The sequence below is a fragment of the Lepisma saccharinum genome, chromosome 18 (assembly GCF_977018435.1).
Source record: "Lepisma saccharinum chromosome 18, izLepSacc3.1, whole genome shotgun sequence".
Classification (NCBI taxonomy): domain Eukaryota; kingdom Metazoa; phylum Arthropoda; class Insecta; order Zygentoma; family Lepismatidae; genus Lepisma; species Lepisma saccharinum.
The window spans coordinates 21,802,039-21,816,252 of NC_139246.1; the positions used below are offsets into that span (position 1 = coordinate 21,802,039).

Genomic DNA, 14,214 nt, shown 5'->3' on the forward strand with positions numbered 1-14,214 from the left:
AAAGGAACATTTTAAGCAACGTCCGACAATTAAGGATTTAGGGGAAGACCCGGAGGAAAGGGGCAGATCGTCAAAATTTGCCTGGACCACGTGTTAGCACACGGCAACAATTTGCATGCGAATTCTTGAAAACTATATACTATATTTCATTTTTGTTTTTTTGTTCATTGGTTTACACCTACAGTTATTATATACTTGAATTACTAAATAATTCATCCATTGTTACTATAATTAGCAAGTGTCATTGGAAAAAGCCCCTTGTTTCCCTTTTGTTACTATGGGATAAATTAAATATCTCAACCACTGAATCTTTTTTAGCACTTTTAATTCTAAATGTAAGAATGAGTAAAAAGCAACATTTACATTTTAAGTAATATCCGACAATTAAGGATCTAGTGGGGAAGTGGGGGGCAAAGACCTAACATTGTAAATTTTCCGTAAGTAAGCAAAATTTTCGAACCCCAAAATTTCCGTTTTTTTCTCAAAGTTGCGGCACGTGCATTACATATCCTCATAGAGTGGCCTTTTGTCATGCTTCCCTCCAAATTTGGCCCATTCAGCATTCATAGGGCTGACGCTAGAAGCAAAATTCAGGACATAGTCACGAAGCTGGCAACACTTCCGCTTTATATAATGCTATTATATTTTACTCAAGAAATATCACTCTGATTTCAACGAAACTTTGCACGGTTGTAGAAATATACCACCACTACATATATTTTTTTCTCATTCACTTCGGTCTATTGAGGGGGGCACAGGGGCATGCCATATTTTTTTAAAAAATTCAATTTTCTTCTTCTTCCTCCTCCATTAACACTAATTATTGGGAGACACATGTACAAATTTTGCCTCGCCTAAAAGCCCTGTCTTTAATAAAGAAAACAAAACCAATATTATCTGTCCACATCAATTAGTTCTCCAGTTAAGTTTTTTTTTTGGGTACTTAGCGGCAAGTTTGAAAAGCACGTGCTTGAAACAGCTCCGGCTTCCTTTAAAAGACAGGCAAGCGAGAGGTCCGGTGTGTAAAAATTAAATAACATAAATTTTGATTATAACTATTTTACAGGGGTACATACAGAAAAAGTGTTCGCCTTATTTTTCGACACAGTCACCCTGCTTTGCAACACTTTGTCCACCTGTCCACAAGCTTGTGGAAGCCCTCAAGAACAAAGCTTTTTGGTCTGGCCTGTAACCAACTCCACACTCCCTCCATTACCTCATTGTCATCTGCAACCTCTGACACTTTCCTATAGCCAAGGTCATCATGGATGATATTGTATGCAGATCCATGACTCATGTTGAATTCTGATGTAACTTCATCAACAATGACTCACCTATTGTAACGGATTCACTGGTCAATCTGCTGGTTCACTGCCTCGGTTGCCACGCAAACTGGCCTCCCACTCAGGTGTTCATCACCATCTTCAGTTTTTAAATCTTTCCACCCATTCATACACTCTCCCCAGACTTAAACAATTGTCTCCGTGCTGAACCTTCATTCTGCTGTAGATTTCAGAAGGATTCACTCCCTCTGACCACTAAAAATGAATAACACTTCGTTGCTCTTCTACAGTGCAAGTCAACAGTGCAGCTGCCATGTTGGACGAGCTACTGCGTAGGCGCATACTGCTCGATCGTCACACCTTTATGACGTGTTGCTAAGGAACAATTTTGAGTCCCGAAATACAAAATTTTCATTGTGGATAAATCTCCATGAAGTTTAGAATAAAATTCCTCCTATTTAATGACCTCCCCTCATACATTTCCAAGATGGTTTACATTGGCCAGTTACACTCAATGTTCTGATGGACACCATATGTAAAATATGTAAGGGAATAACTGCTGTCCTTTTAGTAAGGCACTGACAACTCAACCTCTCTTCCATGCAGGACACAATGGACAGGCAACATTCTTCCAGGCCAACGAATTTCTGGCACCTGGATACACAGTCAATATAATCCTCTGTGGAGCTTGTGTGATGTTGTCCATGTGCATTTGAGATGTCCTTTCATCTATTCTTATATCATGTAATCATGCATCTTCATCGTCACGATTAGCCAACGATGGCAGAACAGAGATGCAAAATAACAAATATATAGGACCAAAGCCGGCCACAGTCCTCCTCCATGGCCGTGAGATCTAAGGTACTGTGCTTTGGACTCCGACTGCGGGACGGCATGGGTTCGAGTCCGCCTGAGTTCAGTCTCTGGGTTTTCGGCCTGTGTATAGGAGCAGTGGCAACCTACCATCGTGAGGAGATTGGAGAGCTACAAGTGAGTAATGTAACTCTGTCTTGGATATCTTCTATAACGACCGAGGGTTTGACGTGCTGACCCCATGTCACCCCATTACCGGTTGAAGATCTCAACACCTCTATGGGATTATGGGAGGGAGACTGGCAGTCGGGAGATAGGCCAAGGTCCTTCTAGGGATGTCGCGCCATCGGTTACTAAAGCAGGCCACATCAAATCTGATAAGGACGGCTAGTTTCACATATCTGCTCAACACGTTTACAATTATTTTCAGTTTATCTAACTTTCCACTACACTATCATCAGATATTTTTGAATACGGAATACACAAGCTCCAAAACTGAACAGTCAATCATTTCACTTTTATTACAGTACAATAAAAAAAATTTAGCCATGCTGGTGCAATCAATATGGCATTCGACTGCTATCAGGGGACCAGAGTTCGATTCCCAGGGTGGATGATTTTTACAATATCTCAGCATGGAGTAGTTCTGAGTTAAACCCAGTCTCTAATAAATAGGTACCTGGGGAGGGGGGAAAGAGGTGTAAAGGTGGCCAGAGCATAGTGCTGATTGCATCACCTCTTCAAACGGCTGAACTTTTGAATGTGTGTAGCATCCTACCTACATATGCCTTCACGGTAGGTTGCAATATGCAAGGTGTGGCTTTGCCTTCACCTTACAAGAAAAATAATGCATGCAGAACTTCGAAAAAGAAGTCCTGTTAATGTATGAAGTGGAACTAAGTTCAGAATGTTTCAAACTTGGTTTCACACAAAGAGTCAATAACTGCTTGAGCGACTGGTTGCGGGCCATATTACCGTGTACTTACACAAGAAATAATGCCTCAAAATAAAATAAACTTAAGAGGTTTCATTACTAAGATAGGTCACATAAAAAAAGAGCACATTGGAGCAAATGTGGCCTGTAGTTCACAATATAAAATAACCAAAACATACTAGACAAAAATATTTTTAAAAAATCAACACGTACCTATTCTGATGAGCAGTGTAACACGGAATCCTATTCTGTCTAATGCTGGGTACACGAAGCTATTCATAATAGGAATCAGAGCCAGAATGAAGACTTGATCAAAAAGTGTCAGCCATGCAGTAGGCATCTGGAAAATAGGGAAATATATATGTAAAACAAAACCCATGTTCAAAGATTTTACAGTTGCATGTTTTATTGCAGTTACAGAGAATTCTCGTAGATTAAAATTTTTCCTGAATTAACAGATTAGCTAATTGAAATTGACTGAAATGAGCACTCACTAAGCCCATTGATTACAAGGTAACATTAAAAATATGCCACATCTTTTAATATTATGTAGGGCACGAATTACCTACTTTCAATTTGTAACCCACCCTAGCTAGATTGAGGTAGCCACGACTATTTTTTTATTACACTAGGATAATAGCTTAAAAAATGATCAGGGTAAAGTTATCTACTTCACCAGTACCTTTGAGGAATACCTTTTGTTCCCTTCCCCAACACTTGTCTATTATTCAAGATAAACATTTGCAATCAGAGGGAGATTTCTTTCTCATCTATCCTCGCCAGCAAACAGATCACGCCTCTCTAATGAATGTTATGGTAATGCTGTCAGCTTGTAATCAAGAGGTCCCAGATTCGATTCCCAGTGGAGACACATTGCACAATGGTTCGGATTCCACTTTCAAACTGCAGGCTGAGTTCCAATTAGCCTATCTGAGCATAAAGTGGACTAAATACTTGAACCAAACTTTGAACCCTGAAAATCAAATCGTATTCTGACATAGCATTTTTTAGTGGTGGTAATGATGCCCCATTCTGACACTATATCAAAGATGAGAATAGAAACTAATGATCAATGGTGTGAACAAAAGCAATATATATGAACATGTGATTGTGCAGTACATTTTAGTACTTGTTATAATGAACTATGTCACCACAGCGAACTGACTTAGGAAGAGATTGAAAACCTTCCCCTCCTCTGCCACCACAGCAAGGGAGGGGGAGCACTGCCCACCATACATAAATATGAAATATGCTACACATAAAGAGTGCAACAATGAGCATTTTTCACTCAAGCAAAAAATAGTTCACACGGGCAACGCTACATGGCATACAGAATTGATAGTTCTACCACTCGAGCTAAAAATGCTCACATGAGCGGAATACACTCAACTCCATTATTACACATATTTCCGTCATTTTCTATGGTAGTGGGCCCTCAAATATATATCATCAACTAAAAGACGAAGTGAAACTGAAAAACAAGTGAACATAGACATCATCTCCATGTTAAAATGCAGTTTCGTATATCTTACAGAGATATGTGAAAATGAAACTACCAAGGCTGACATTTTATGTTTCTACGATTATTGTCACATTAAAATGATGTGCGATTGAATGTTATAACTGTGTTTTATTATTTCGCAGAATATAATTATCATTTTTGGTAAATGAACAATGATGTACATACTTGTTGCACTGTGATACGATATTTGTAATTGCTTAGGCAGGTCTGTCAGCATGTGTATCCATTTTACGTTTCGGTTTGTAGATATTGCATACTTTCATGTGTATTGTATTTGAGTCTTACATAATAATATATGGAACTATTATTTAGAATTGTAATTGCATAGAATGGTTTCCTTCCATGCAGTGGCGGCGTTTCGGTCCCAAAACTGGGAGGCAAGGTGCCAAAACTAGGGGGACAAGGACAGTATATTTCCCTTTGTAGAAAGTGGTGAAAATTGGGGGGCAACTGCCCCCCTCGCCCCCACTGCTTGCATGTATGGGTTTTAGGTTGACAGCGCTGCTTATTAGGATCTGAAATATTGGGCGTTGCCAATCGTTCCACTACAAGTGCGGTACGCTTGAGCGTAAGAGACTCAAACAAGTTTCAGCAAGCGAAAGTGGTCTTATGCAGCACTATACATATACTTACCATAAACTCCGAAGTACTGCTACTTTCATCAAAGCCAACTTTCATATGAACCCCCTGAGCTTGGAAACCAGTCTCAATCTAAAGAAAGAAAATATCATTGTGTTAACAGCATTTCAATTAAATATTTTTCCTTACTTCCACAGTAGCTTTACATTTACCCACGTAAATGTCAATTTTTCTCCAATCACAAAGAAAAATCTACTACACAATGAGCTTCATACATAAACTTTAAACCCTAAAATAGCATTTAATTCATTAATTGGTAGAGTTTTGTAACTGTCATCTTGATAGATTGATTATTATGCTTCACTTTTGGCCAATTGTGAAGATCAGGATGAACCAGTCTGATCCCTCGCGAAGATCAAACCTTCCCATGTCCTTCATTAACCAAGTTTGTTCAACAACGACCCTGGCTGTGGGTGGACATTTTATCAGTCAAATGTTCAAATTTTCAATGTCTTTACCTGAAAATGCAAGCGAGAGTAAAAATATTTTTAAAAATGTAAACGGGAAAGTGTTGAGGTCACTTAGTTTGATTGGCCTATATTAATTTCAAATATTACACAAGCAAGCTCACTAAAATGTTGTAGCAAGCAAACACCTAACCCATTTAAGTTTGCTACGATGAAGTGGATAAGAGGGTAATGATGATGTATGCTGAATCTACTGTACAACTGTAAAAGGTCTATAAGCCACACAACACATGTTTTAAAATAATATACAGGGCTATTGTAAATGATCTTCCCGATTTCAAAGTTAAATAACTCACGTTTATTTATTCACAATGACATGCAACTTACGTTAAATGAAACAAAAACTCAAAAAGTTTTAGTGTCTGGCAAAGCTGATGTTTAGTTACGCATTCTGCCACTAGGGTGACAGTAAATCAAGATGGCTGGAAACGAATACAGGAGAGCATTTTGTGTCCTGGAATTTCATGTACAACAGTCAGTTATTTGTTTCCAACAAAGTTTTAGGATGAAGTTCGGGTTAGATCCACCAAGCGGGCACTCAATTCGGAAGTGGTATAGACAATTTAAAGAAAGTGGGTGTACCTGCAAGAGGAAATCAACAGGCCAGCAAGGAGTTAGTGATGAAACAGTTGATCGGGTGTGTGCGACTTTCGTCAGAAGCCCCAAAAAATCAACGGTTCGTGCAAGCAGAGAATTGAACTTGAAGCAGACAACAGTGTGGAAGATTCTGTGAAAAAGTTTGAAATTTCAACCTTACCGATTGAAATTGTTGCAGGTGCTTAAACCTACAGACAAGGATAAGAGACTTGAGTTCTGCGTTGCTATGCAAAACCTTATGGAAAGAGATGGTTTCATTGAGTCGGTTGTCTTCAGTGATGAAGCTACTTTCCACCTTTCGGAAAAAGTAAACGAACAAAATGTGAGGATCTGGGCTTTGGAAAATCCCCATGTTTACGAAGAACACGTCCGTGATTCCCCACAAGGTGAACGTGTTTTGTGAGGTTACCTGTAACAAGGTGTATGGCTCTATGCTCTTCGAGGACACTGTAAACGGACTTTCCTACCTTCACATGTTGTAGTTATGGCTTTTCCCGGAGCTGGAAGAGGACCAAATCAATGGATAGGACGAGCTAGTCGTGAGGATCAGGTTCTGCTTCCTTGTTGGCACCACTGCACCTCAAGGTCAGCAAACAGCTGAGCAGGAGTGGGTGAGCAGCCTGTGTTGAGAGATTAAAATCGTAACATACCCCAGCAGTGCGAGTAGAATCTTGTCCAGACTTGTCAGAACCTGCTTCTAGATTTTGTTGAGAAAGAGGTTTTTACACAGGAAGCGGCCGTGGCTCACTTTGGGGGAGGTGAATGAAGGTCAGGGCAATATGAACAAAACCAGGTAATCTAGGAAGCGAGGGGGCTTTTGACTGTCATCCCTGAGAGAAGTAACACTGCTAGGAGAGAGTCTATTCATACCGAACGGGGTAATCTGCCATTCTCAGTCAGAAGGTTTGGGACTTACACATCTGTCATCTCCTTTACTTGCTTATTAGTTTAGTTACCTCACATCTGGCCCTTTTAGGGCCATCACAGCCAGCAAGTGTTGTAATTTAAGGGTGAGCTACAACTTCATTGGTTCGATCCCCAGTTCCACAGGGGGAACATTACGAAATACTGAGGGGGAAGGCACCCTCCTATTCACAAAACAAATCTTCTGTCACGATTACAACACCACTCTGCACAGATGACGAGAGGTTTCCCACTGCATGAATGAAACTGACAAACCCTCTTGCATTGCTCACGGCCTCCTTTCCAATCCTCTTAAAACATTACTATACAGTAGATTGCTCTGCAGCTCACATGCATATACAGGAATACCCTTGTACAAAAAAAGCAAATTGACCAGGCTTACAATAATGATTGATTGAGTTGTTCTTTCAAGTTCAATTTATGCACAGTAAGGCTAATCAGGACTGGACCTACAGTTTAAAGTGGGATCCGAACCACTGTGCCTCCATTGGGTATCGAACCTGGGACCCCTTGATCACAAGGTGACGACGCTACCACTGTGCCATCGGAGAGGTGCAGGTTTACAATAATGATCGATTGATTGATTGATTCATTCATTTGCTTTATTTTACTTCGCTTTTTGTGCCACTTTTGACTAATTTGCGAAGATGGGGATGAGTGATGACATTGATGGACACTCCCAAACATCCATGCCCAGGCCAGGATTCGAACCTGGGACCCCTGGCATTGTAGCACGATGTGCTAACCACTCCGCCACTGCGGCCAGAGGCTTACAATAATCTCTGCATACTAACCGAAAGAATTTAAATCCAAACTTCACTTCATTTTTATTTTATCAAGAGTTCAAATCATTCAGGTACTGTTGGCGACATCGTGTACAATGCACATGGTGATTCTGACTAAGAAAAAGCATGCTACTGTGATAAACATGCACTAACACAAAATAATGAGAAAAGCACACCTGGAAGAAGACCAACCAGTATGGCAACAAGCACACGAACAAAAGAAGAATGCTTCCCAATCGCTTCACATCTTCCACAGCAGAATCGTGATGACTTCCGCCATATCTTATCTTGGCATAATCTAACCAGGATGGTGACTTCGCTCTCCGTCTGCTTCTACGCTGAACGATTGGTGAACTGAAAATACACAGTCTTGTCACATAGGGTTAAGATGTAGTGTTAACATCATGAAAATAAATTTTAGTAACATAGGCACCACTTGGGTACTTTTGAAGAAGCTTTCAAAATGAAGCAACAAGTGACAAAAGACAGACGACATGCAAAAGAGCTCTGGTCTGTAGAACACACCGAGATAACATGATCCAAACTGTTGAGAGAACCATCCAGTTCGAGTGACACACAAGCAACATATGCAGTTTGTATGTCATTTCAGCATGAAAGATCACATTTATTTCCAAAGATTCATTTCTAAGTGAAAAATGCCACTTGCTGTCTGTCAGTTTGGTCTGAAAGATCCCTAAGACCACAAAAGGAATAAAATTAATTTAATCTAAATTCTAAATATTCTTTTAAAATGCATTATCTAATATGTAACTTTCTTGGTCAGCATAATGCTTCAAAAACCTGTCAATGTACCACTTCAATGTTGGGTATGTGAGGAACACAAAATGCTTAGCGTTGCAAGATTAAGAGACTTTGGATTTCTAAGCTAAGGCCTTTTTGGGGGTGTGGGTGCTCTTTTGTTTTCTCAGCTATCCATTTACTCTCAGTTGCAATTAAGATAGAGGAGTATAAAACTGATTGGCCAGAGAAATGTTAGCTATTGTTTTTGAATTGAATTGAAAAGTCTTTTTATTTACTACAGAGCGAGATTCAGCCTTAAGTCTTTCAATGCTGCAAGTGACTTCAGTCAATTTTTTTTCAATATGGGTAACTTACGGAAAGCGACAGCAGTAAATTTCAAATACCCTTGTTGTTGCTGATGTTGAGCAAAGTCGGTCCGTATGAAAAAGCATTATCAGAACATGTTGCAAACTAGTGTCTGGCATTTTAACTGTTTTCCAAAGAAATTACTCACTTTGGTTCTGAACAAATAAAAAATGTGTACCGCTGTGTACAACAATTATCATTTATCCACTCAGTGGCATGCCCAGGATTTTCAAAAGGAAGGGAAACTACTTTTTTAGTAGTCAGCCCTCATTTTGCCATCTCTTCCTGCATTTCAGGTCCCTTTTGGGGGAGGGGTGGGATACTGGACCAAAAGGAAGGGTTATGACCCCTACCAACCCCCCCCCCCCCTGGCATGCCACTGTATCCACTTTAATAACAATGAAAATCTAACACCAAGGGGGACTCACGGCTATGGTCCTTTGTTCAAATAATAGTGGTAGAATTCACGCAAGTACTTTAGAATACCTTTTTAGATATTTATGCAAATTTTGAAAGTTTCCCCCAAAAATTATGCAGTGAAAGCTATATCATAACCCATAATAACCCATAGCTCTACAGCCGTGAGGGCCTTGGCTTACCTACCGACTGCTGGTCTCCCTCCCACACTGTTCCTCCGTCACCTGTTGTAGCATGGAGATCTTAGACCAGTATTGGGGTGACGGGTGGTCAGCCTGACGAACCCCCAACCGTTGTAGGTCTTCTCGACCGGGTTACCGCTCACTCATTCGGAGCTTCCCAATTTCCTCACGATGGTGGGTTGCCACTGGCCCTATACGTAGGCCGAATAAATAGTGTGCCAAAATCCGGCAACGAATGAGTTAAATCCACTTTATGCACAGATAGGCTTTTTGGGATTGGACTTACAGTGGAAATCTTAAACACTTTGTGCCCCCACCGGGTTTAAAACCAGGGACCCTTTGATTACAAGGTGGCGATGTTACCACTATGCCATCAGGGACGATTCAACATGTCCATGTGGGTAAGAATTGCATAGTTGCAAAAAATGGTAGCCCAATTACATTTTATGTTACTAATTCCATAAACACTGATGTGCTTAGATGATCTTATTCATGAAACTAAAGATTTTTTTTTAGCATAAAAGTACCTTGTAACATCATAATCCAACAAAAACCTAAGCTGAAACTTGTCACCAAACTGCCTGACCCGTATATTTGAAGTTGTTTTCGCTGATACCAGTCTTCATGTTACTAAAACTGAATTTATCTTCTGAACCCTTGGCTTGGCTTTTATTACACATTTATTTGTACACTCTAGGTCAGCGGTGTTCAACATTTTTTGCTTTGAGGGTTAATTTACATTTCAAGAATCACTGGGGGTCTACTTATCTTTTTAGACCTAACATACATAATAGCACGTGTGCGTATTACTCACTTGTGGTAAACTAAATAATGTTTTTTTTTAAAAAAAAAAATAATTAGAAAAACACTAAAAATGCTTACTTATGTTTAGCAAGTACTTCTATGGAAAGTTTCAGAGTTCCTACTTTCCCCATCTTCAGGTTTCACTTGGCAATAGTATCCTACATGCTGCGTCACTTATTTTTCAAACAAGTATTAGGTTAAAAGGTACATTTGGACATAAAAAAAAAATATTTGTAAATCTTGTCTAAGCGTTGATAAAAACTTCCAATGTCGGTATCCCTCCCATTAAGCAACCCCGAAGATGCAAAAAAATGCCTTTCCTAAACTGTTAAAACGTCTCTCCTCTAGTCGTCCATAATGGTATCTGGTTCTCTTCGGAATGCAGGAAGTTGTCGACGTATTCCACTTCCGCTTCCCTCCCCCTCCTTTCCTTTGAAGTCTCGTGTTTCCTGAGCGGCCCGGAAAACCTCTGGCGTAACATGGAAACCAATTCTGTTTTTCTTTTTACATTCTTCCCATCTTTTAAACATTCGAACCCAGATTTCGTAAACATTCCCATCTTCCCTGTTCAATTTCTTGTGTCTTTCCGTACAAATGTAGGCAGCCTCGTAAACATTTCTACTTATAGGTTTGTGATCTCTCCTAATAACCTCCCTCTTTCTAATTTTACGGGATTTTTCTAAAATATGTTCAGAGAGGCCTGTTCTGGGGACACCCTCTTCAATATCTTTGTCATGTTCTTTCCACCTTATACCCATATTCCTACCGGTTTGTCCGATGTATTCTTTGTTACAACTAAATCCTATTCTATAAATGCCTTTGTCTTCCTTATCTTTTTTCTTCTCTGTACCTTCCCTCTTATACTCGGTGAAATGTTTCTCTATACTACGGGGAGCTCTCATCCCACATTTTTTACCATACTCTTTAGATATCTTCTCAATTCTTTCGGAGATTCCTTTGTGATACGAAATTCCCGCATACCTGTATTTCCTATCATTTTTCCCTTTTCCCTCCTTTCTTACATACTTCTTTTTCCTTCCTCTTTCCTCATTATCACAAATTTTATACGCTCTCTTTTGTATCTTCTTCATTTAGTTCTCACCATACCAGTTTCTTTCTCCTATCCTCATAACCCATTGTTCCTCTTTTATTAGCTCTTCTTTGTGATTACAAAGTCTTTTTGCTCTAATGTAAAAGTTTAGGAAGACATTAATTTTTGTTAATTTTGCATGTTGTGATTATTTATATACAGATCCCCTGCTAGGACCTAATGAAAGACACCTGTCCTGAGTCCTTCTTTTGTCTTTGTAATTTTGAGATCTAAAAAATGAATTTAGTTTTCTACCATATTCTCCCTAGTGAACCTAATTCGATCTTCTTGCTCACCCAAAGCCTGGAACATATTATTTAGCCTTTTCCCAATTACTAGCGTATCATCGACATACCTCCAACAATATTTTATTCCCCTTTCACCTGTTCGATGGTGGTTTTCTCAATATACAAGGGTCGTTCAAGGTTGACCGGGACTTTTATTTCTGCAGAGGAAATAGGTAGCAGAAGAAACACCAAACTATGTCAGTTTTTCAAAGTATTCTCCGTGCGTGCCGAGGCACCGTTGCCATCGTTCTGGCAGCTCCCGAATTCCTTTGGCATAGAAAGAACTTGGTTGTTGTCGTAGCCACTGGAGGACATCGATCCGCAGTGCTTTGTCTGTCGTGAATTTCTTCCCTCCCAGATGGTCTTTAAGGGGTGCAAACAAATGATAATCACTGGGGGCTAAATCTGGACTGTAGGGGGGATGGGGCAGAACTTCCCAGCGCATGTCGGCCAGAGTTGTTGTTGTCACATTGGCCGTGTGAGGGTGGGCATTGTCATGGAGAAGAATGACATTTCCAGACAACATCCCAGGTCTTTTCTTGCGAATGGACTTTCGTACAGCACCACTCAACAATGTGGAGTAATACTGGGCATTAATCGTGCTCCCTTTGTCCAAAAAATCCACATGGATAACGCCCTTCATGTCCCAGAAGACACTTGCCATGATCTTTCCAGCGGACGGCTGCGTTTTGCTTTTCTTGGGGGGCGGGGAACCTTTATGCCGCCACTCCACACTGCGTCTTTTGGTCTCTGGGGTTGAATTGTGCAACCATGTTTCATCACACGTGATGATGGATTGCAACAATTCATCACCTTCTGCTCGAAACCGATTCAGAAGCTGTTCACAGACCGTCCTGCGTGTCCACTTCTGATCGAATGTCAGCTGGCGGGGAACCCACCTTGCACAGATTTTGCGGAAGCGTAAGTGGTTGTGAATGATTGTCTCAACACTCCCGACACTGATATTCACCTCGGCAGCAATATCCCGCACTGTTACTCGCCGGTTCTCAAGAATCATTTGCTCAACACGTGCGATATTCACTGGTGTGACTGCAGTCGGGCGAATGTGTCCATGCGCTTCATTTGTCACCAGCTCCCGTCCTTCGCGAAACTGCTCACACCATTCGTACACTCTTGTCCGCGATCGTTTGTTCACCATACTGTGCTTGCAATCGTCTGAAAATCTCAGCTGGTTTCACTTTCTCCTTCACGAGAAATTTGATTACACACCGCTGCTCCACAGCCACAGACACACTGCTTGCCGCCATGTTCGCTGCAACTGCTGCGCATGCGCGAAATACGTCATGCCGGGTGCTAGTTACTCGCGAAGGAATACATTACGTCACCCGCACGTTTCATCATGATCCGGCTATTCATCGATTTTTTACGTATGAAAATCCCGGTCAACCTTGAATGACCCTTAGTGTAAAAATATGCTTGACGTTATCCCAGAACCCGGGGAATCCCTCTTTCTGTACGTAAATCTTTCCATGGAAACAAAAACAATTATATTTGGTGACAAGGCGGAATCCCAGGTGGTCACAACATCTAACTCCTGTTCCTTCAACCACCGTTGTAAACATTCGGCCGCACCTTCCCTAGGAACACTTAGGTACAAATTTACGACATCAAAACTTACAATTTCATCGTTATTACTGATTTTGAGGTTTTCAATCTCTTTTCTTACTTTCCATGAATTTATGTTACTGTACTCGGTTGTTTCTCGTACTTCCTTAATTTTCTTTACCAACATTTTTGCCAATTTGTATCCAGGATGCGAAAGCATTGGGATAATGGGCCTCAAAGGAATTCCCTCTTTGTGTCATAGGTATCCCGAAAGCTGTTGGAATATTTCCTTTTTTATTGATCTCGAAATAGTTAAACTGGTTTCAATCCCTTTTTCTGTTTTACTTCTTCAAAATCCTTACTACAAAAGCACTCTTCCATTTTCTTTTTGTACTCTTCTTTATCAAGAACAACCATTTTATTTTCCTTATCTGAACGTATCACAAATACATTATTCCCTTTTATCCTTTATTTGGCATTTTCTAATTTATTCTTATACATTCTATGTTTCCCTTCATCAATCTTATTCCCTCCCTCTTTTTTCCCCTCATATTTTCTCCTCTAATCTGTTCTTCTATTGAGTCATGAATTCTCTGTTTGGCTTCAGCTTATCGTCCCTGTCATCTATCATTAACCCTATTTCTTCCACTGCAATAATAATATCTTCCTTAGTAACCCGTTCGTTACCTATTGCAAACTTTTGCTCCTTTTCCATTACTTCTATTAAATCCTTTGGGAGTTCAAAATTAGTTAAATTTAATAGGTTACCTTTCCTTCCCTCCTCATACTCATTGCTT

At 40.2% G+C, this 14,214-nt stretch overlaps 1 protein-coding gene across 4 annotated transcripts in view; it reads right to left on the bottom strand.

Annotated features, from left to right (window-relative positions):
- The window catches only part of LOC146002457 (solute carrier family 15 member 4-like), a 37,983-nt gene that overhangs the window by 9,894 nt on the left and 13,875 nt on the right, over nucleotides 1-14,214 (bottom strand). For all 4 annotated transcript variants that reach the window (XM_083140309.1, XM_083140307.1, XM_083140306.1 and 1 more), the window contains exons 4-6: nucleotides 8,141-8,318; nucleotides 5,186-5,263; nucleotides 3,244-3,370 (exon numbers count right to left, since the gene is read on the bottom strand). In XM_083140309.1, coding sequence (XP_082996435.1) covers nucleotides 3,244-3,370; nucleotides 5,186-5,263; nucleotides 8,141-8,318 — 383 coding nt within the window. The remainder of the gene's footprint in view (nucleotides 1-3,243; nucleotides 3,371-5,185; nucleotides 5,264-8,140; nucleotides 8,319-14,214) is intronic.